Source organism: Squalius cephalus (assembly GCF_949319135.1).
Source record: "Squalius cephalus genome assembly, chromosome: 5".
NCBI classification, from domain to species: Eukaryota; Metazoa; Chordata; class Actinopteri; order Cypriniformes; family Leuciscidae; genus Squalius; species Squalius cephalus.
The window spans coordinates 45,894,001-45,917,034 of record NC_137126.1 but is presented as its reverse complement, the minus strand read 5'-3'; the positions used below and the strand labels follow the sequence as shown (position 1 = coordinate 45,917,034).

General features: G+C 35.0%; 1 protein-coding gene across 4 annotated transcripts in view; it reads right to left on the bottom strand.

Moving 5' to 3' along the window:
• Nucleotides 1-23,034, bottom strand: part of pdlim5a (PDZ and LIM domain 5a) — a 54,107-nt gene that overhangs the window by 10,714 nt on the left and 20,359 nt on the right. For 2 of the 4 annotated variants that reach the window (XM_079871152.1, XM_079871153.1), the window contains exons 4-7: nucleotides 17,559-17,595; nucleotides 16,005-16,381; nucleotides 8,676-8,848; nucleotides 8,164-8,203 (exon numbers count right to left, since the gene is read on the bottom strand). In XM_079871152.1, the coding sequence (XP_079727278.1) occupies nucleotides 8,164-8,203; nucleotides 8,676-8,848; nucleotides 16,005-16,381; nucleotides 17,559-17,595 (627 nt within the window). Of the gene's footprint in view, nucleotides 1-8,163; nucleotides 8,204-8,675; nucleotides 8,849-8,967; nucleotides 8,986-9,084; nucleotides 9,106-12,006; nucleotides 12,027-16,004; nucleotides 16,382-17,558; nucleotides 17,596-23,034 lie in introns of all 4 variants that reach the window. The other 2 variants (XM_079871154.1, XM_079871155.1) reach the window with 2 other exon arrangements.

Sequence of the window (23,034 nt, the reverse complement as noted above, 5' to 3'; positions counted from 1 at the left end):
TGTATCCCACAATGCAATGCATTCATCAATGCATCCCACCATTTTCATTGCATTGTGGAAATAAACCAGAGCAAAGAGTAATAACAACAATTATTTTTCTCATTCTTGACTCAATATTTGATCAGACTGTGAATGTACATTATGTATATTTGTATATAAAAAAATATGATATGATATATAAATATATATGAAAATATGATATGAAAATATGCATTTTTTGACATATATATATATATATATATATATATATATGTCAAAAAATGCACAAATGTCAAAAAAAGACATTCGTACAGTTTTAAATTGTTTAAACTTTAACATTAAAGTTAAAGTTATAAAATAATAAAACAACAGATTTAGGGTTGAATAATTAAGTAAGATTACTGTGTTTGTTTGTGGTTAATGTGATTCTCTACACCTGTGTGAACTTGACAACTTCATACATCAAACAAATATTAAATATTTTTTTAATATAAAAATTAAAATTAATTGAGACTTCAGAAAAATGATAAGAAAAGTGAAGAGAAAAGATCCTGCAGCATTTGAGAAATGACTCTTTATTTGATACTATATATATATATATATATATATATATATATATATATATATATATATATATATATATATATGTAGTATGCAGTAAGCAATATGCTTGGACTCCACTGTAAACAGCTAAAGCCACACGCAGCTCACACACACACACACACACACACACACACACACACACACACACACACACACACACGCACTCACAGCAGATCCAGCTCATTTCTGTCCACACAGACATTCTCTCATTAAATCCTCAGCAGGTCTGGCTGTGTCGTCCAGCAGCTTAAATTTAGTGAGGCACGAAGTGAATGTTGATGGACAGGGAGACAGAAGTTTGGCTCTTGTGTGGCCAACACAAACACACACATTCATACCCACACGTACTGTACCACCCTGATTCTCTGCCACACAACTGCGCTCTGTCAATCTCTCCGGCCGAATTACAAGCCCCCGGAGACAGAGTGTTATGGCAACGGCGGCCATAGAAACCGAAAGGACCACCATTCAGTCCTGAACCTGGATCCTGATGAAATATTCCACACGCAGCTTCACAAACACACACACGGCCACACGCAAGTCAGAAAAGACGTTCGTACAGTTTTAAATAATAAAACAACAGATTTAGGGTTGAATAATTTAGTCAGATGACTTTGTGTTTGTTTGTGGTTAATGTGATTCTCTACACCTGTGTGAACTTGACAACTTCATACATCCAATAACTGTGCATTCAAATGCATTGAGACTTCAGAAAAAATGATTAAGAAAAGTGAAGAGAAACGATCCTGCAGCATTTGAGACAAACAGATACAGACTCTTTATTTGATATTTTGTTATATTATGAGGTGACATTCAGACTTTTTTTGGTGTCAGAATATGTTTGGGTCACTGCATTACCTAAAAACATTATACAGTAGGTATGAGGTCAAGGAATGACACTTTAAAAAAAGAAAGAGTAAAGAAACCTCAATATTTTAGGTGAACCAGTTAATCAAGCTACTGGCAAATGCCTTCTATAAAATGCTAAACATAGTATTTAATAATAATTTACATTTTTAATGAATTAATTAAAATGAATGAGTTATTTTATTGGTGTATTTAACTGCATTTAATTAAAATCAATCATTTAATCATGTAAAGTCCTCATGAAATCAAAATTGACAATTCTTATTATTTATGTAATATTATTTATGATTTATCCATATATATAATTTTTTTTTTGTAATTAATTTAGATTCTTAATCTTTAATCAAAATAACTTCCCCTCCCTCTCACAGCGGTATCTCTTCTCTTGTCTGATGATGTGTTCACTGGCGTGAGGGCGGGGCAACCTGTCACTCACATGAGATCCACCAATAGCAAACCACAACCATCCAATCAGTTCCCCATGGACAATATCAAGTCCCGCCCTACATTTTTTCTCGTTTAAGAAGCAGTTTTACTCAGATATTGATATACATCACAATAGTGAAGAAAAGATGATCACAACTTTAATTTGACTTTAGATGTCTATTCATATTTCAATTTGAAATTCAGTTTGACATTTACTTTAATTTTCTATTTAAAACACCAAACAAACATGTCCTGTTACAGTTCTCTGGTGGTTTCTAACATGTGCAAAGTACCATAAGGGTAGTACATCAGCACTTTTGGTACTTTATTGTTAATGAAATTGATAATCCTTCATATACAGTAAGGAATGAGAGACATCTGTAGACCAATCTTAGCACATTGGTCATTAGCAGAAAAAAGTGTTAGAGGAAGAAGGTGAGAGCAGGGTATAGTAGCGGAGGAGCACACAAACACATGGGAACGACAGAAAACAGACACATCTTCACATGTCCCGTCTCCCTAGTTATAAGACCGATCGTTACGGCTCTCAGCCAATCGGATTCATTACAAAGCAAATAATCCAATCAGACTGGAGCAGCACAGCAGGCTAATCGAATGAGAGAGGAGCGATAACAAAACACACAGGAAGTTTTCCATCACACACATCCATGAGCAAAGGACGGGATGAAATCTGTTTTACTGTAAACATGCACATCGTGATAATCTGAGCCCATTTATCACACATACAATACCGCTCAAAAGTTTGGGGTTGGTAAGATTTTTTATGTTTTTGAAAGAAGTCTCTTTTGCTCACCAAGGCTGCATTCATTGGATCAAAAATACAGAAATATTGTGAAATATTATTACAAATTTACAATGGATTTTAAAAAGGATAGTTCCGGTCCTTGATTCTGATTGGTTGAGCCACATTCAAAAGCCATTGTAAATGACTCTACGAACATACACCTGTGACCTCATTTTAATTATATCAAGTGCTGTGAGAAAAAGCTATAAATCTCCACCTCCAACATCCTCACACGCAATATAGCCTACGAGCCGAGACACCTTCTTTATGTGTACAGATGTGACGTAATGACGCAAAGACATGCTCGAATTTCCCGCGGAAATCCACCAGTACCGCTGGAATTAAAAATATTAATACAAGCTTACCGTTCTGAATCGAGCTACGGCAAGCAGAGAGTTTTGAACACTGACTGGTTATGTACTTGCTCAAACATTTACTTTGGATAATTTTTAACCCAAAAAAGTTACGGACTGCAGCTTTAATAAATGGAGTTTACTTTCTGCATGGTTTTAATATGCAACTATAAAATGTTTTTGCATTAAAACTTCTCTGAAATGTTTGATTATACACTCTCAGAAAAAAAAGGTACAAAAGCTGTCACTGTGGTGGTACCTTTTCAAAAGGTACACCTTTGTACCTAAAGAGTGCATTTAAGTCCCTCAAAGGTACATATTGGTACCAAACGTGTACATATTTGTACCAAACGTGTACATATTAGTACCTAAATGGTACATATTAGAACCCTTTTGAAGGGTACTGTCCCAGGGACAGCTTTTGTACCTTTTTTTCTGAGAGTGTATGCAAATGAGGCATTATCTAATTCAATATGCACTAATTTGCATACATTTCCAGAACAGATATAGCCAGGTTCAAAATTATTCTTTCAATTTGTTGACTTATTAGGTTTTTACACAGGGGATTTTGGAGATCTCTTTTATCACGTCATAGTCCATAAATCAGAACAGAGACAGACAGAAAAAATAAAAAAATATATTTTTTTAAATTATATAAATCATGTGAATGATATATGAACAAACCCTTCAGAATCTTCAGGATATAAAAAGGAGTAAAATAAGTGAACATTTCTGCCTCAGTGCAGGAGAAAAAACTTCTTTTTTTGGGGGGGTCCTGAGACTTCCACAGAAGATATATGTACATGTTTTAATATTTAGACAACCTCTATTTTTGATTTGCTGTCAGGATGTGAAGGTTTCAACCAGTCTAACAAAAAGTGTTTTTTTTTTTTAAATTGCCTCCCCTTTAATGAACAAACATGCAAAGAGAGTGCATTTGAACCGGTGTTCCCAGTGTCAGGGGTAATGTAACATAACACCATTAAAAGAGATGTTAAGACATCACATTGTGTAATAATCTCACCAGTGACGCCTGTGAAGATCCCACTGTCTGCAAACTCTCATATAATCTGCTGAGAAGAGCGAATCAGTGCTGTCCTCTAGTGGGAAAACATGACCACTGCTGAAACATATTCCTCTTACTGTGCACATTTAATCTTTCTCCGTCTCTTAAACCAAAGTCATGTGAATGGGGGAAATACAATAACCAATTATATCATATAATTTCTCATCAAATATGTTGCTTCACAACATTACAGAAGTTAAATGTATGAAGCTGTTGAAACTAACTTTATGACCCATTTGGACACAGAAGTCATAAGCATTACTGGATCTTTGTACTGTGTTCATTTAAAAGTCCCACTTACGTTTTCAATTAATGCCATAACTTATCTGACTAATCAGTTAAATATCATTAACAATATTAATAACATCTGTTGTGCTAAATAATCCAATGGCCTTTACTCATGGATCTTACAGTGAACAGACCTGACTGGGATTGAATTTCAGGATATGATGTATTTTAGTGACTCAACAGAGGGAAAAGCAGAAAGAAATAGATAGAAACACAGACACAAAGGAAATACAGGCCACTTTATTCTAATTTTGCTGTATAAGGAAAACTCATTGAGGAAGGAATTAAATGATTGTACATTTTCAAGCATGAAATAAAATTCAGCAGTGTTTAAAGTAATATTCTGGGTCTAAAACTTTGTTGAAAAGCATCTGTGACATGCTTAAAGCGTAACTGTCGCCAAAATGCAACATAGGGTCTTTTTGTTAATCTACCCGAGGCAAACTTTCGTGTAAAAGCATAATTAGGATGGAAACGCCACTTTTAAGTTTGACCGTATTTTCATTTTCGGACAAATTGTCGATCTCCGAATGCAAATGAACTGACTCTGAATTTTAGTATTGTTTCTTATATGAGGATCCATTTTCAAATACAAGGTCAATATTAATTTTCACTAACGAGAAAACAACAAATTATCCGTGAATTTATATTGAACTAAGCTTTAGGAGCTTTCCATCTTTACTCTCCTCCCTGTTACGTTGCATTCGGAGATCGACTATTTTTGACTGACAAAATGCTGGCGGACGGAAACAACAACAGCTACAGTGAGTTGTTCAAAACCTTTCTTTTTAGTAAACTCTGTGTACACAAACAATGCAAAAAAAAAAAAAAGCACAGTTTCATGTTGTATCGAGTCTTAGTGTTTTAAAAATAGCGATTTTGATGCTATCATAGTCGTGCCCCAAGCACTCCCATTCAAAAGGCAATTTGACCGAAAACGAAAACACGGTCAAACTTAAAAGTGGCGTTTCCATCCTAATTATGCTTTTAAACTAAAGATTCACAAAAAGACCCTAGGTTGCATTTTGGCGACAGTTATCCTTTAACAGAAAATTAAATTGTATTTTCTAAAAAAATTAATTATATCTACAGTAATGCACTTACAATAGAATTCAATAGGGCACCAAATAAATATTAAAATAAACAACATTTTGTAAATATAACAACATGCTAACATGAGAGTAGTGTCATAAAATTGCATTCAGAACTTGTGTCATGAGCATGCAATTAAGATACATTCTGTTAAGAATAATAATAATTCTAACCGAAATAATGAAGCAGTAATAAAGAACTAAAACTATTAGGCATTGTCACAAAAATATGAGCTGCACATTTCACCGTAGAACATCTTTCCTTATAGACGTCCATATTTGTTTTAGCTGACGGATGAGGTGAAATTATTTTCAGTGTTAATCAACAGATGTTGTACATGGAGTTTATCCAGTTTGGTGCCCAGAACGTTCCTTCATATATTCACCAAAAGCTGAAACATCACAGAAACTGATCCAAGCCACGCGTGTAATACAGTGCAGCTAATAAACTTCACTAAATCCACAAGAACTGAGTTGGAGATGCATGTTGAATCTTCACACGCTGCCTCAAATCTACACATACACACATTAAAGAGCTCATGTTTTAAAGGTTTTCTGATAAAGCTTCAGTCACAGTCTCTCTGCAGATTAGAAGCATCCCACACAGACCCACTCACACACACACACACACACACACACACACACACACACACACACACACACACACACACGCTCGCACGCACACGCTCGCACGCACACATTTACAACAGGCTGAGGACGTTGAGGGTTCGAGCAGACACTCCATGGTGCCAGTCTCTGAGTTTATGATATTTGGGTCCAATCTCAGCATTAATCTTCAAAACCCTGTTCACAGGGAATGAACAGGAGAGAGAGAAACAGAAACAGGAAGACAGTATGAGCTCTAGAAGTGGATGTCAGCGGCACTCAGATAAACCATACAGACAGAAAACGCCACTGCAAACACATTAAAGTCAACACTAAATCAAAATTGACAAGCACTAACAACCTGTCACTCACATGAGATCCACCAATAGCAAACCACAACCATCCAATCATCCAATCAAACTCCCCATGGACAAAATCAAGCCCCGCCCTCCTTCCATTTCATGCAGACTTCAAACTCACTTCTGTAACTCAGTCCCAAACCTATAATCAGCCTCAATGTCTTACTCTAACAAGCATACAAATACACAGCACACACTGTATTATAACTATAATACTCTCAATATTGCTTATATGTGGAAGTGCAAAATAATAATCTCATGCCAGTTTCTAAATTTTTACACAAATTGTAGGTTTGACTGCATTCAGAGCTCAACCATGAAACCCTGATTTGAATATTTTTAATTGATCTTTAATGAGAACAATTAAAGATCTCTTTAACCATGAGAATATGTTTATTAGTAACTTCAAAAAAAACTTTTTTTTAATTTTTATCTTTATTTATTTTATAAATTGTGTCTATTTAATCTGACACTATAATGCATACTGTATCATATTTGATACACAAATTTCTAAGGTCTCTAAATTATCAACATGATCAAAACTTTTCTGAAAAGCCTGTTGAACACCATGTGCCTTCTGTAGTTTGATTGATAGTTAATACTAAGTAATAGGCCTTTTAGTATAATTGTAAAAACATCTCCCTTCAGCTCGTGGTTCACGTGTCTTTTTACTGTGAAATATTTAAACAAGAATAACTTTTATATTATTATTCATATTTCAATTAATAATATTTCAACACTAACTGGACTAAAGCAACTTAGGTTTACTTGATTATCCATACATCATGTTTTAGAAAAAGCCTTTTAAAATGTGAATATCAAATATGATCCATCAGACTTTTGAGGAACGTTTATTTGTTCCGACCTCTCAATTATCATTGTATTGCATTATATGTTTAAAAACTACTGAGCTTTGGTCATAAAACTAAGCATTTAAAATATCATCTTACCAAGACATATTATTGGGAGATACATAGTGACAACTGATATTTATATTCATTTATGTAAGAAGTAAATATGTTTACTTATAGCATGTTGTATTTATTTTGTTCATATAAATATCAGCAACTGCACCAAATTATATATTTTTGCTCAGTTTGGGCCTCTGATGAAAATTATGGTGTCTTTGAGTATGAGCTCCATATTCTCACTATATCGTACTATATGAGCCATAAAAGCCTATATATCAAATATGGTACGCTACAAAAAATATAAACACATGCAAAAAAAATTTTTTGATTTGTTTCGAAATATAATTTATAAAGATTTAATAAACCGTTCCATTTAAAAAAAAAAAAATCTGACTATTATTTCATCTGTAAAGCTTTGCAGGGTTAAATATTTCATGTTTAATGGTTATTACAACAAAATTCCTAAATCACACAAATAGTCTAGTAAAGGTTGCAAAATTACAAACCGAAACAGGAGATCAATTAAAACAGCTCATGTAGAATTTAGTTTGACCTTCTGAGGTTGAAGATCAACACTTTCTAAAGGACTTTTCGGTGTCGAGAAATAAAGAAAAACAGTATTTTGTGCTCGATTTGTGATCTGCACATGCTGGTTAACTGGAGCCAGAGCTTTAACACAAACACCGGAAAATGGCAAAATCACACAGGTCAATAACAGCACACAAACGGCACAGCAACCCTAAACAAATCAACATCACAAACACGAGCAAACACACTCCTCAAAACAGCTGGCAGGAAGAGGAACTTACTTTGTCGTCTTCTTTGCTGATTCAGCCTCCTGTGAGGAATCTGATACAGATAAACATGACAGAAAACATTCATTTTGACACGCTTTCATGTGATAGATAGAGGTGTGACTAAAGTAAAGACATTCACATTCTCTTACTTCCTCCTGTTCACTGAACTTCTGCCTTATTATGAGGACCGCAATTTTATTTAGGACCAAAATTTATATAATGCATCAATATCAGTTCCAGAATATATAGGCCTATATACAGTGTATGTATATGTGTATATATATATATATATATATATATATATAGCATTTAAACTCTGAGGGCATATTTTTTCTAACATAAAAGTGTGTTGCTGTTTTATATTGGACAATTGAATCAATACATTACTAAATTTTACATCTAAATAATGAAATTAAATAAGTGGACTGGAACAGCATTTTTAAATAAATAAAATAGATGTTGCAAATAAACAACTACAAAAGGAGCAATAAAATAAAATGATATAAATGTCTTTCCACTCTCACCAAGTTCAGATTCAGTGCCGGTGATTTGGGCCAGGATTCGGAAGGATCGGGACTGTGAAGTTCCTGTCCGTGGGCGCCAGTCCTCAGTGTCCTCCATGATGCGTTTCCTGCTGGCATCACCGTGAGTTGGGACATGGTAAAACTCAATGTCTGTCTCTGTGATAGGCTTACGTCTACACACACACACAAAGAGAGATACTGACTGTCAGCCTTGTGTACATGACATCAAATGCACAAATTAAGCAACTGAGTATCTGAGTAACAAGAACACTGCAGCGTATCCCCCCTTTACCTGTAAACTGGAGGTTTTCTGAAGGAGGAAGGAGGCATAAGAAAAGGAATAAGAAAGTTAAAACCTTGTAATCATTCTCTATCAGAGGAGTTTTACACACATGACAGATGTACTCACTTAGACACAGCTGGAGGACCACTATGAAGAATAAAATAAAAAATTGTCATCACATAACGGACAGCTTTTGGAGGCATTTGATTCAAATAGTCAAAAATGTATGATAACCATAGCTTCTGCCAAAATACTGCGTTGTTACAAGTCTACTGTAAAATCACAATTAGTAGAGTCTTAAAAAAACTTTCAAAATGTTCCTGTAATTAATAATATCAAGTACATTTACACAGCTTTACTGTAGTGTAACTGTAGTAATGAACTCAAGTTGAGGATCAGTAGATGGCACTGCTGCACATGGAAAAAAACATGTGCAACAGGCTCATGATTAATATTAAAATGAGTATTAAAATTAAACTTTTAAAATTAATATCGCATATTAATATTAATATCAAGTACAACTATGGTATTTTGGCCAAATGTGTGGTTACCAAAGGTAATCTTTGTAATGTTACTTGAATTTAAAAAGCACTCGTTTAGTTAAAAACTTATTTTAAGACTGAATCAGGTTTAGATCATTTTAAACGGAAATATTAGTTTTTTAGTTTCAAAATCTTCCAAGAAAATGAAACAACTCGACCAGTAGATGCACATGGAAATAAACACATGCAACAGGCTCATAATTAAGTCTTAAAAAGAAACTTTTGCAATAATTCTCCTGTATTTTTTTATATCAAGATCATTTCTACAGTTTTACTGTAGTGTAACTGTTGTAACTATGGTATTTTGACCTGTGTAGTTGCCATAGTAAAACCTGTAAGGTAACTTGAATTCAAAAAGCACTAATTTAGTTCTGGAAAAACTGAAATCAAGTGAACATCATCTTAAACAGAAACATGAGCTTTTGAATTCTAAAATCCTCAAAGAAAATGAAAACTTTGTAGTTGAGGAAATGAAAGTTTAAAAATGCATGAGACCAGAAGATGGCGCTGCTGCACGTGGAATAAATGACATGCAACAGGTTTATGAAGCCTGAGCTTTCAGTGAGACGTCCGAAATCTACAAGCTACGTCAATCCAATCTCTCAAAATACATTTTTACATCAAGTACATACTGATCGTGCCAAAGCCCGTCTGTACTGACACGTACAGCATTCATAAGCTGTCAATAAATCAACGCTGTCAGGCTGTGGACCGTGTGTGTGTGTGACGAAAGAGTGTTGGCAGGTTTCATTGCTCACTCAGTGTGTTTGACAAACTGATATGCGTGTAAAAAAAGCTGACTACCTGAAGACCACCACTGCGATAAAACACATCTCAGCTGGAACATGACATGCATATCATCAAACTCACGTCAACAAGCTCATGCAATGAGAACAGAAACACAATGAAACACAAACCCAGCTTTGCTTTGCTTGAGTGCGCTCTGCATTAAAGGGATAGTTCACCCCAAAATTAAAATTATTAATTAAAAACATTAATTACTCCCCCTCATGTCGTTCTAAACCCATTAGACTTTCGCTCATCTTCTGAACACATAAGAAGATATTTTTAAATGAAATCAGGGATAATTCTGTCCTTCATTGACAGCCTATGCAACTACCACTTTTAACTCTGACCCAGGTTTGAGCTTCAGCAAGAACCAATGAGGTTTATTCTCATGTTACACAGCACGTTTGAACTTCAGCAAGAACCAATGAGGTTCATTCTCGTGTTTTGCAGCATTTGAGCTTCAGCAAGAACCAATGAGGTTTATTCTCATGTTACACAGCACTTTTGAGCTTCAGAAAGAACCAATGAGGTTTATTCTCATGTTACACAGCACGTTTGAACTTCTGCAAGAACCAATGAGGTTCATTCTCGTGTTACGCAGCACGTTTGAGCTTCTGCAAGAACCAATGAGGTTCATTCTCGTGTTTCGCAGCACGTTTGAGCCTCAGCAAGAACCAATGAGGTTCATTCTCGTGTTATGCAGCACGTTTGAACTTCAGCAAGAACCAATGAGGCTCATTCTCGTGTTACGCAGCACTTTTGAGCTTCAGAAAGAACCAATGAGGTTTATTCTCATGTTACACAGCACGTTTGAACTTCTGCAAGAACCAATGAGGTTCATTCTCGTGTTTTGCAGCATTTGAGCTTCAGCAAGAACCAATGAGGTTCAACCAAGTTCAGTTGAGCTTCCTTTTATGTTCCCTGATCAATGTTTATATGTGAAGAAAAGTCTTAATCAAATCTGTTCAGTCTGTTCTGTTCAAATCTGTTCTGTTGGACTAAACTGCTCAATTCATATGGATTAGTTTTACGATCTCTTAATGAACTTTTTGAAGCGTCAAATTGGTAGTTGTGTAGCTGCCAATGGAGGCACAGAATTATCTTTCGGGTTTGGAAAGACAGGAGGCTAAATAATGACAGAATTTTCATTTTTGGGTAAACTATACCTTTAAAGTCATTATTACATAATCAGCGATACTACATTAATAATAAAAAAGTACTAATACTACTATGTTTTTTTTGTAAATACCATGGTACATGAATATGGTGGCCATTAATTTCCATGGTAATACTATCTTTTTATTTTTGGACATGGTACAATCATGATTCTGCAATGGTATTCTTTACCAAATACCATGAATATGGTAATCATTTAGTGCTACAAAATACCATGGTATTACCATCTGATACATCACTTTGTCAACATACTGTATGCCACAGTAAGATTTTGTAAGGGATTGTGTAAAACTTTAATGATTTGCTTAGTGACTGATTTATTTTTTGTTTATTCGTCTGTCATGTGAAAATCATAAGTCTTAGTGTTTCATCACTTTAAATAAAAGCAAAGTGCTGCCATTAAAAAAACAAATAGATTTGGGGATTTGCCTGGAAAAAAACTAAATGCAAAACAAAACTGTCATATTAGGCAACACACACACACACAAACACACACACACACACACACACACAATGAAAGGAGCATCTATATGGTACTGACTTTATGGCTGGAGTCATCTGCTGAAAAGCACATAGAGGAGAAAATAACCATTAAACACACAATCATCACTAACTCAATATACACAACAAACACTGATTCCTAAACCCCTCTGAAACAGACCAACAGCTGAAGACACACACAAACTAGATATATAATTTAAAACAATCAAACTGTCAAATGTGGATGACTGAGGCACAAATACAAATGAATGAAATCAGGAATTATTAAACAACAACAAGCTAATTTAACTGTGCATTTACTGTACATCTAGTAATTATATAGTGACCAGAAAGATTTCCAGAACAATATAGAATATTTAGGTAAATAATAATATTTACATATAAAATATGAATATTTGAATAAAATAATATTTTAAAATTACTTTTTAAACTTTTGATATTTTTATTGCAATTTGACTACATTTTTTATTATTATTTTAATCGCAAATTTAAGTCAAAATGACATTTTCAGTTTTTTATATATATAAATGTTTGGTAGACAAACGTAAAAATGTGGTAGATCGATATATTGGCCAGACCAGTTCTCAAAATCTACACCTTTGTCAATGGATTGTGCATATTTTGTGTTCTCAAATGAATTCTGTGAGTTATATTGTGTAAATAAAGCAATTGTAAATTACATTACATCCCAGATATATATGCCACCCTGCTCTTAAGATATTGATATCAGCATCAGCCATTAAAAACACCATATCGGTCGACAAAAAGCAAGACAAACTCAATCCAGAAGAATTATTTCCATTCAAACTAAGTACAGTATCCAGAACCAGGTACACACAGGGTTGCATTAAGGAGGAATATGTTTTCTCAACAGTTGCCTATAAAAATCACAGACACAGGCTTGGCACTGATTTGACTCTTTAATGTACAGCTGTATGAGGATAATGAGGAGGATTTATCAGAGTTTACAAGAGAGGGAGGAGAAACCATTAGAGGAGTGCACACTATGACGAGAAGCATTTGGTTTTCATCAGTTTTCTCTCCCACGTCTCTAATATTTTACTCTTTCTCTCCTTTTTATCTAGTGAATATAATGCTCTCAAATGGTCAGAATGAAATACAAGCATACTATACAGTATATACTGCATATTTTGGCACTTGTAATAGGTCAGCCTATTACAATGTCCCATGCATATTATGTACACATACTGCATATTGCAAAAAATAGTATGCCATTCTAAGCACTTAACGAGAAGCAGAATAAGTTTATTGGGTGATTAAACTATAATCTGCGCTGGTAAAAGGCTGATATTATACTATTAAACATATTAGTACACAGAAACAAACAAAATGCATCACAACAAACACACTGATCTGATGAGACGTGCGTGTGTGTGTGTATCTCAGAATATGTGTGTGCATCAGCACGTGTAATTAGACACGTAGTTCATCTGCGTAATAATGTCAATCAGACACTTTAAAATCATCATTAAAATGTGAAACCCAGAAGGGAGGTTTGCGCACACTCAAAATACATCTGAGCTTCCCCTGTGACATTATCCAAGGGAGAGCCCTGATTCACGGATACCATTACGTAGATCTAAATATACACACGTACATCAGAGCCACTGACAACCACTCATAAACGAACAAAATCTCACATACGTCACTGAACGAAAAGAGATACAGAGAGATGCTGCCAGAGTCTTCAGGCCATGAAACAACATTCTGGAATATCATTTAGTGATCCAAAGACCCCCCAAAAATATATTAAACAAATAAGAAAAATTACAAAAATGAGGAAGCATGGAAATATTTCTACTTTTGGTTGGGTTTAAATGTTGGCTTGACTTCTGATAAATGAATATGATGTGGCATGTAGTTCATCCAAGTATTCAAACCTCAGCTGTCGTGTACTGGTGGTCTAATCCAACCAAGCTAAACCACATTACAAAAAATGCGGAGAGGTACATCATGGAAACCAACTAAACACACTTTCATATTAAATTTTTGAATATATTTTTGGCATCATTTTGGCATCTGGAAATCAACAGCGACGATGGAGCTCAAAAGTGAGTTACGGAAGCAGAAATGGCTTTCGAAATCTCTGCAGTGAAACTGATTTTTAACGCCAATATATGAACCTTTCAGATAGACCAACCATGAGTTCCAAAGTTGTTAAAAATGTAACTTTAGATTAGGGTCCAATTCTCACTATTAACTGTTAAATACGACTTTTGCTTCAAAAAACTCCTAATTACTGCTTATATTAACAGTCAGTAAGGTAGTTGTTAAGTTTAGGAATTGGGTATACCCAATAATATAATAATATAATCCTATAGGATTAAGGGATGTAGAATATGGTTTAAATAATTTAAAAACATTCTGATTCCAAACATTCCATTTAATTGCTAGGTAATGTGTACATTTTGTTGCATTACAGCAGGGTTTTCCCAAACGAGGATTTGTGAGTTTATGAAAAAGCTAAATTGAACGTATCATTAAAATGAGCAAATGGTGCTGCACAATTAATCAAATAAAACTGATCTAATCTAATCAAATATCAAAACATGATTACCAAATAAAAAGCTGTGATTTCATAAATGAAATGCATAGTCTGATGCGCTGTGTGTTTCAGAATGAAGAGTGCTGCTGTGTTTATTTACACGCTCACAGCTTATAATCGCTTGTTTTCAGAGCAGTCTAGTTCACAGTAAATGCTGCTTCTCACAAACTCGACTTTAATGTGCGTTTGGGAGTGTAATGTGCTCTTTACTTTATTTACATTCACATTAGCATATTTTCCAACATTTTTGTGTACAGAAGTTAAAGTAATATTACACCAAAATAAAACGTGGAGGAGTTAAAATGTAAAAAGCTTGAGGGTTTGAACATTTGAAAGTGAAGAATTTAAGATATAAATATTTGTATTGTAACTTGTAATGTTATAATTATAGTTTTTTTTTATTTTCTGTTTTCATTTTAATTTTAAAGCTTTTTTTAAAATAAATTTTCATTTCATTTCAGTTTTAGTTATTTTAGTACATCAAGTAATGAAAATGAGAAATGTTTCTTTGCCAACTCGCTGAAATAAAATATGTTTATTTTATTTAACTTATTTTATGGTTTTAGTTAACTATAACAACCCTGGTACTCAGCTAGTTTAGAAAGACGAACCAGGTGGTCTCCCAGTCTGACCGGCTTAAAAATGCCCAAATCCTCCCTAAAACCAGCCAACAGACCAGCCTGAGAGACCCAGCAAACCTGCAAGTACGCAGTCTTGCCCCTTTGTCTTCTATATAACAATTAGTTTTTCCTTCAAATCGAATGCTGTAATGTTGTGATTCATCTCTGAGCTGGTAGGTTGTGTATTTTCTGAAATGTCTATGGAGAAAATTAATTGGAAATTAGAAAAACTTTCAGAACCCAGACCTCTGAAAAGTCGGTTACTTCTGAGCTCTATTGCTGCCTTCACATGCTTTCGGAATTATCGTAAATATGAGTTTCCTATAGTTAAAAAGTGGACATGAATGCCCTCTCAAGTCATGTTTACCACTGGGAAGTTCGGGGATAGTTTTGATGCCCAAGTTCCAGAGTTGGCGGAGGGAAGAACGCTTGTGTTGTGACTGGTATTTTTTATTATTTTTCCACAACAGCTACATTGCTTTGTCTTGTTAAAGTAGTGCATATTTACATGAAGCGTATTGTATGTTTTATACAGCGAAAATCCCTGTTTTTGAATGAAATTCCAGAATCATCAACAAGCTGACTATCTAGATAGCACGGTGACTGTTTATTTGGTTGTCAATGAATACCGCTAAATATCACTTTGATTTTAATATGATTTTCCCAATAAATAGGCAGGAATAAACCTGGTGTCCTTCATGATTCATGTTCAATCCAACAACAAAGCACTTTAATGCGACAAGCTCGTAATTTCAACTTCAATAGTGGAAAGTAGGACATTTCCGATAGCACATGAAGGCAGCATAAGTTGATAGGGTGGGTGGGGCATCAAACTGTCAATCAAACTCTTACCCATTCAGCTGAGAGCTCTCACCCTGGCTTTCCAGCAGGCCCCGCCTCTGGCCCATGGCAACTTCACAGGCATTCTCATTGGAGTAGAGATAGATGGGTGTGTTATACACCGAAGGGCGGGGCACCGACGGTATATGATTTGGTGAGCCATCAGTAGGTGTAGGCGGAGCCAGTGGATTAGGGCTTTGAGCTGAGGAGGCGAGTGCAAAAGCAGATGCGGCGGAGGGAATGGAGGCTACGTGTGGTGACCCCGCCCCTCCAAACGGACGAGCGCCCCTATTGGAGGATGAAGTGATGTGGGTGGAGTTTGTGATGTCAGAGGAAGATGGAATGCAGGTTGTCATGGGAACGGGTTTGATGATTTCCACAGAAACATCCTAAACGTAAGCACATGCAGGACTCAAACATAACGACAACAGTAATGCAACAAATCAACAGATAGCACACAACAACGAATGGGTTATTCGAACAGATGCTATCACACCGCTGAAAACCTAGTGTGTAGCAAGATGTTCAGAATGGAATACTAGCTGACTACTTACTGAATACTGCACAGTATATACTGTTTAAAAAATAGTATGTGAAACAGAAGGTACATGTATTATGCAATGATATTGCTGTCACATGATTGCAGTGAAAAAGCACCAGAAATTAATTTATTTTCAGACATTTATAGCTGACATGAACCAACAGTAAGGATTACTGAGGTGATTTGGCCAAGAAAACTAAAAATGCATATTTTTATAGTATACACACTTTATAATGAAGAAATAAAATAAGTAGCATGGTACTATAGCATGCCATTCTGATGTGATTTCTTAAAGCGGTATGCAGTGTGTACTGTATATTGAAATAAATTAGACTTGACTATTTACAATAAGCATCATTAACCATTCAAATTTTTAACATCTCCATCTTGAATCATTATTTTGATGAGCCAATAGTTAAGGCATTTTAACCTAAAACTGGATTAAAAATGACAAATAATGCATTCCTGTACTTCACACAGTAGAGCATAGTGCTTACAACACCAAATGACATGGGTTTGATTCCCAGGAAATGCATGAACTGATACAAATGTACAGCTTGATTGCAATGCATGTCAGTTTAGATAAAAGCATCTGACGAATGCATACATATTAATGCAATGCATAAATGCAAATAACCTTATCTGTCAGAGATTATAAATAGACAGCAACTTTCCAAATGAAACATGCAGTGTAATGAGAAGCATGCATCATGTGACACCAGTATAGCACACTGCAAGTTGCATATAATTACTGTTTCATATAATATTTGAAAAATATCCTAGAAAAATAGGTAGTATGCATTTTTAAATGTCCAGTATGCAGTGTACTAGTTTTCTATTCTGAACACAACCGATACAAGACTACGCACTCTTGCTATAAACATGCAAAACTAAAACTCATGCATATATATATATAGAGCTGTGTGTCTGTCTTAGAGGGGTATAATGACATACACACAAACAATCCATTCACAATACTCCAGTTGTGCGCTCTCGCTGGCTTTATGTGTGTGTAAATCTCATACCTTTGGTGCCACATCTGGTTTTGGAAGACTGGAAGCTCTGTTGGAATACAAACAACGGACAAAAACATTAATGACTCTGCTGTGACCACATCTAGTGCTGGCAGTGGCATTACATAAGGAACGTCGAATTGTGGTTTGCAATAAAATCATAGGCCTGTATTTATATTTTGCCTGCAGGGGAGAACAGAATTAGTTTTGCGTCAATTAAAAGAAACCAGGTCAGGTTTGGTTTGAAACTTGCATTATGTGGTGTGTTATTAAACTAAAACTATAGTTTGACAGCAAGCGATACTGCTGTGTGTGTCTGTGTGTGAGGCTGGCGGAGCGATTGAGTATCAGTTACCATCTCTGAGAATATGAACTCGAGACCTTCTAGAACAATCTCACACATCTCTTAAGTTTTTTTCTTTTAATTTATTTCTGAATCATTTTAACCTTTAAGGATGCTCCCAAAGGGAGGTTTCATCAGATTTAGCTTCTAGATACAATTTTGTCCATAAAATATAACCACACACATCTTGAAGAGTGTATTATATAACAGGAGATGCAAGCACTTGCTCCTATATGTGGACTCTTTGCATCTTTGTTTCTATGTAAACACACACACACACACACACACACACGCACACGTGACTTCATCGCTCCACAGAGGTCTTTAAAGTGAGATCCAGCGGGTCGGGTCAGGTTTAGCACTGTTGATCCGGTCAGATGAACATGAGTGGTCACACTGCTGCAGTTATGAGCTAACAATCTGTTCTCAGTACACTCATTATAGATCCACAGGACACAGAAGACTGCCAGAACACCGTCAGAGAGAGAAAGAGACAAACTACTCTGGTTTAATCCATGTTACTTAACTGAATCCTTTGTTTTAAATGCATTAATTGGAACTTATGAAGTAGTTATTTTAACAAACTTAGTAGTAGTCAACTAATCAAATTTGAAGACAGACAGTCTCTTAATGTCCTTCCCAGCAAAGGTACAAATATTTATAAAATAGACTATTTTAAGGTGCCAATATCTTTAAATAAGCAAATTCAAATAGCCTTTTTTTTAGAACATAATGAGATATACTACCATTCAAAAGTTTGGGTCAGTAAGATTTATACTTGACAGTGAAGACATTAATAATGTTACAGCTGATACAACAAATGCTGTCCTTCTGAACTTTCTATTCATCAACTGCAGTTCAACTGTTTTCAACATTGATAATAATAGAAGTTGAGCAGCAAATCAGCATATCAGAATGATTTCTGAAGGATCATGTGACACTGAAGACTGGAGTAATGATGCTGAAAATTCAGCTTTGATCACAGGAGTAAATTGCATTTTACAATATATTCAAATAGAAAAGAGTTATTTAAAACTGTAATAATAATACACAATTTGGTGAGACTTCTTTCATAAACATTGAAACATTTTTGAAAGTTGGTCTAACTGCCAGAAGTTACTTAAATATGTAAGCCGGGGGCTTCTAGTGTTGAAAGCCCAGTTGATTATAAAGAGAGTGATCAAAGTATGTCTCATTAAGACACAGCAATCATTTCCAGAGTAGATACAGGCACTTCTGAGTCTTTGCTTCTTTGTTTGAAAAATTCCCTCAGAGCTTCCTGATACCGAGCCTAAATGATGTGGTATGAAGCGAAGTTATTAAATAAATTATCTCACATGTTCATTTATACAGTAAAACATTCTGTTAGAACATATTTTGTTAGCTGGAATACAAGTACACAAGTGCACATCTTAACAACCATTTCTAAAAATATGTCCTGAGAAGTTCATAAAATCAGAAAAACACTCATTTCTTCTGTATTTTCTATTCACTATGGTGTTCTGGATGGTTGCTCACTGGTGGGATTTTTTCACCTACTTGATCATCCACTAAGTGTATTTCTTTTTTCTGATCACTTACTGTACATTCCCATACATTTATGTCTGTAGCACAAATCATCATCTCACACTCTCTCAGAGCATCTGTTTGACATCTCATTTATATCTCACACCCTGAGGCTGCAGTCTGACGCATGACTCACTGATTTTCCTTCATTAATAACTAAAACTCTTGCATTCTGCTACAGTGTGTGAATGTGTGTGTCTGCTTGAGAAAGACTTGTTAAAAACAACCCACAGGAACAAAACATCACAAATCAGATCTGTATTATCTCAACTGGTTCTCCTAGACAACGAGATTAAACAGGGAGAAAAATAAAAAGGCTTGTATTTTTAGACCAAACGTATTTTTAGATTTTTTTTTAGATTTAGTCTAAAGTTTCAATAAAATGTTCCATTTGAAAAAATTTGATTATTTATTTATTTTTTGCTATTATTTGACATGACAGACTTTACAGGGTTAAATAACCCAATACACCAATACACTGATCTAAAGAACATATAAATTTCTCCATATAGCTCAACTCAAGAGCCGTATTTACTAAAAAATGGACCAATGGCAGAGTGTTCGGGACACCTGTGTGAGATTGCAATACCATGTGATGACACTAGAAGTGCAGAAATCACTCACATCAGCTTTAATGGGAACGTTAATCCAAAATTAATATTGTGTACTCTTTTTTTTTCCAACCTTTTTGTCATTTTGTCACTTGGAAAAGAGCAACTTGGGCATTATACATCCTACTTAAGTTGTGTTCCACAGAAAAAAGCCATACAGGTTTGGAACGACATGAGGCTAAAAATGACAGAATATTAATTTCTGGGTGATCTAATCCTTTAAGATGCAATGTTTAAATCGGAAATGAATATATCAGTTTTCAATCAAGAGAGCAAGAGGACATGAAGGAGGGTAATTATTAAATTCTTTTCAAAAGTACAAAACCATGCAATATTACAAAATGTTGGTGGGAATTTAATTATGCTTTGAACTCTCTTCCAAATGTTGATTTTTATCCTGCTGTATCTCGCTAATGGAAAATGGGATTTTATCCAGCTGTGATATCCTGTGAACGCCAACACACACATTCAGGGATGTGCTCAGTGCAGGACAGTGTGTGAGACGAGCTGCAGCTTACGCTTTTCAGTCCTCAGACAGTTGAGTGCTCAGAATACACTCACAGAGAGAGTTCAGAGATAAGTGCAAAAGACCAATGAGTTACAGACATTAAGAGCAAAAATTAAGTCAAAAAAGGAAAGACATTAATATAATAAAGACTGTTAGCAGACCAGATTAGCTATTTTTCCTCTATCTCTCGGGATATGAACCCATGTCAGGGTTTGTTATGTCCTGAGGTTATTCAAAAGTGGATTGGGATGGAGTTTAAATGGTTTAATTAAATCAAGCTCCAATCGGTCAGCAAAACACCTCCCACATACCCATGTAATCAAGTAACCTGCATTCAACCCTGCGGTAAATGGTTGAATCTGACAGCATGTTTGACGTATTCTGTGCCTAAGAAGTTGTGTGGTCAGTTTAATCCGAGCTCTGATTAGGATCTGGCACTCATGTGTGTGTTTAAGCATTCAGAACCAGTGAGGATCATTTGTGTGTTGTGGATGTGGCCTAACAAAACGTCAAACCTGGACCAAAACACAAAAACAGACAGATGCATAAACAACACACGCACAGAATCAAGAACACATGCATATAAGAGAATGAAGAATTATAGGTTTTCATGAAGCTGACAAGATTGGTTGTTTAGCTTAGTTTACATGATTCAAGCTGTTGAGAGAGGGCGTTCAAGGGCAAAAAACAAGACAATTACTTTTCCCCAAGTGCCTTCTTTGTTATTTCAGTGTATATAAACTCATTTTAGTTCATTAATTTCGAAACAGAAGCCTGCAGTGTCTCAGAAAGGCCAACATAAACATCCTCTAAACACAACACACGTCAGCGAGGAAAAGTCAGTCCACTTGTTGTCATCTTGGTTACAAGTCCAGCAAAAACTGGTTGTAAAAAATTACATTTCAAAAACATCAAACCAACAATAGCATTATATATTATGCATGGACTATAATAAATAAAACCACAATGAGTTCTCCCATTTTTTTTAACTAGAGGCCCATCTCTCCTCAAATACTGTATCTAATATTATAGTGCATACATTACACCTGAGCTCATATGCATATCATGCTAAATGTATTTCATATTTATACACAATAAAACAATAAGTGAAAGCATCATTAAAACAAAATAACAGTTTAAGCTTATAAGAATATATTTGCAATGGGGCTCTAATAATCTTTATATTAAGATACAAATTCAGTTTAAACAATTTAATTTAATTCTATGGGTCAGAAAGAAGGTGGAAACTGTCATCTAAAACTAGACCACAACTGTTTTGGTGTAAGAAACCTTAAGAAATTAAAACTGTAAATGGACTAAAGGGGAAAATAAATAAATAACCGTAGGAAATTAACAATGGTCTTCAGGGGATAATAAACATAAAATGGACTTTATGGTGAATAAATAAATATGAATAAATAAATGGACTTCGTGTTGAATGAATGAATGAATGAATGAATGAATGAATGAATGAATGAATGAATGAATGAATGAATGAATGAATGAATGAATGAATGAATGAATGAATGAATGAATGAATGAATGAATGAATGAATGAATGAATGAATGAATGAATGAAATTAACATTAATATAAATATAAATATAAATATAAATGGACAAGATATGACCATCTGTGTGAGTTGATCTGATGGTAAGTGAGATGAAGTACAGCAGTGACACTGGGAACACAAACCAAAAGAAATCAATAAAATAATTCACTGCATGTGCTTTTAATTAACATGGAGCCTCTCGTTCTCTCTGTGTAATCTACTGTCATATATGAGAATCAACAGAAAGCCTGTAAAACTCAAAATCTCTACCCAATAACTGCAGCTAAAGCCGAGTTTGGCATCTCCACATAACTCTCCAATAAAACTCAAGTGTCCTCCATTAGCACTAAAAACAAGGCTCACAGACACACACACACACACAACCGTACAAATGTCTGGTTTTTGAGTGTCTTGCTCAAAAATGTTTAATTCTCTGCAGTTTCCGATTTACACAGAAGCAATTTAATGAATAAAATCACTCATTACCTGCAGTCTGCTGTAATTACGAATAATAAGAGGTAAAACTAAACCTTAAACTGCAACATAACCTGGTAACCCAGGCTAAAGTGCATTACCGATGTGCAGAAAACTGAAAATATATTAGTCTATTTCATGCAAAACATTTTCAATATTTGCAATTTATGGTGCTTCAAAAGAATATACGGTCAGAAAGAATACACAACTGTTGTTGAACAGCTGGACTCTTTGCAAACACTTCAATCTATGTAAGCTAGATTTTGAGCATGACTGTATTCTCGAATATTTCAGAGTGCAACAAAAGTGTTTCTTGAATTTTCAGTGTTGTTGCAAGAGGCTTCTAATGAAAGTCTTCTTCTACAGTCAGTTTCCTCTTTCAGCTCGACTATACTGTCATGACAGAGAAACAGTTTGAAGAGACATTATGCCAAC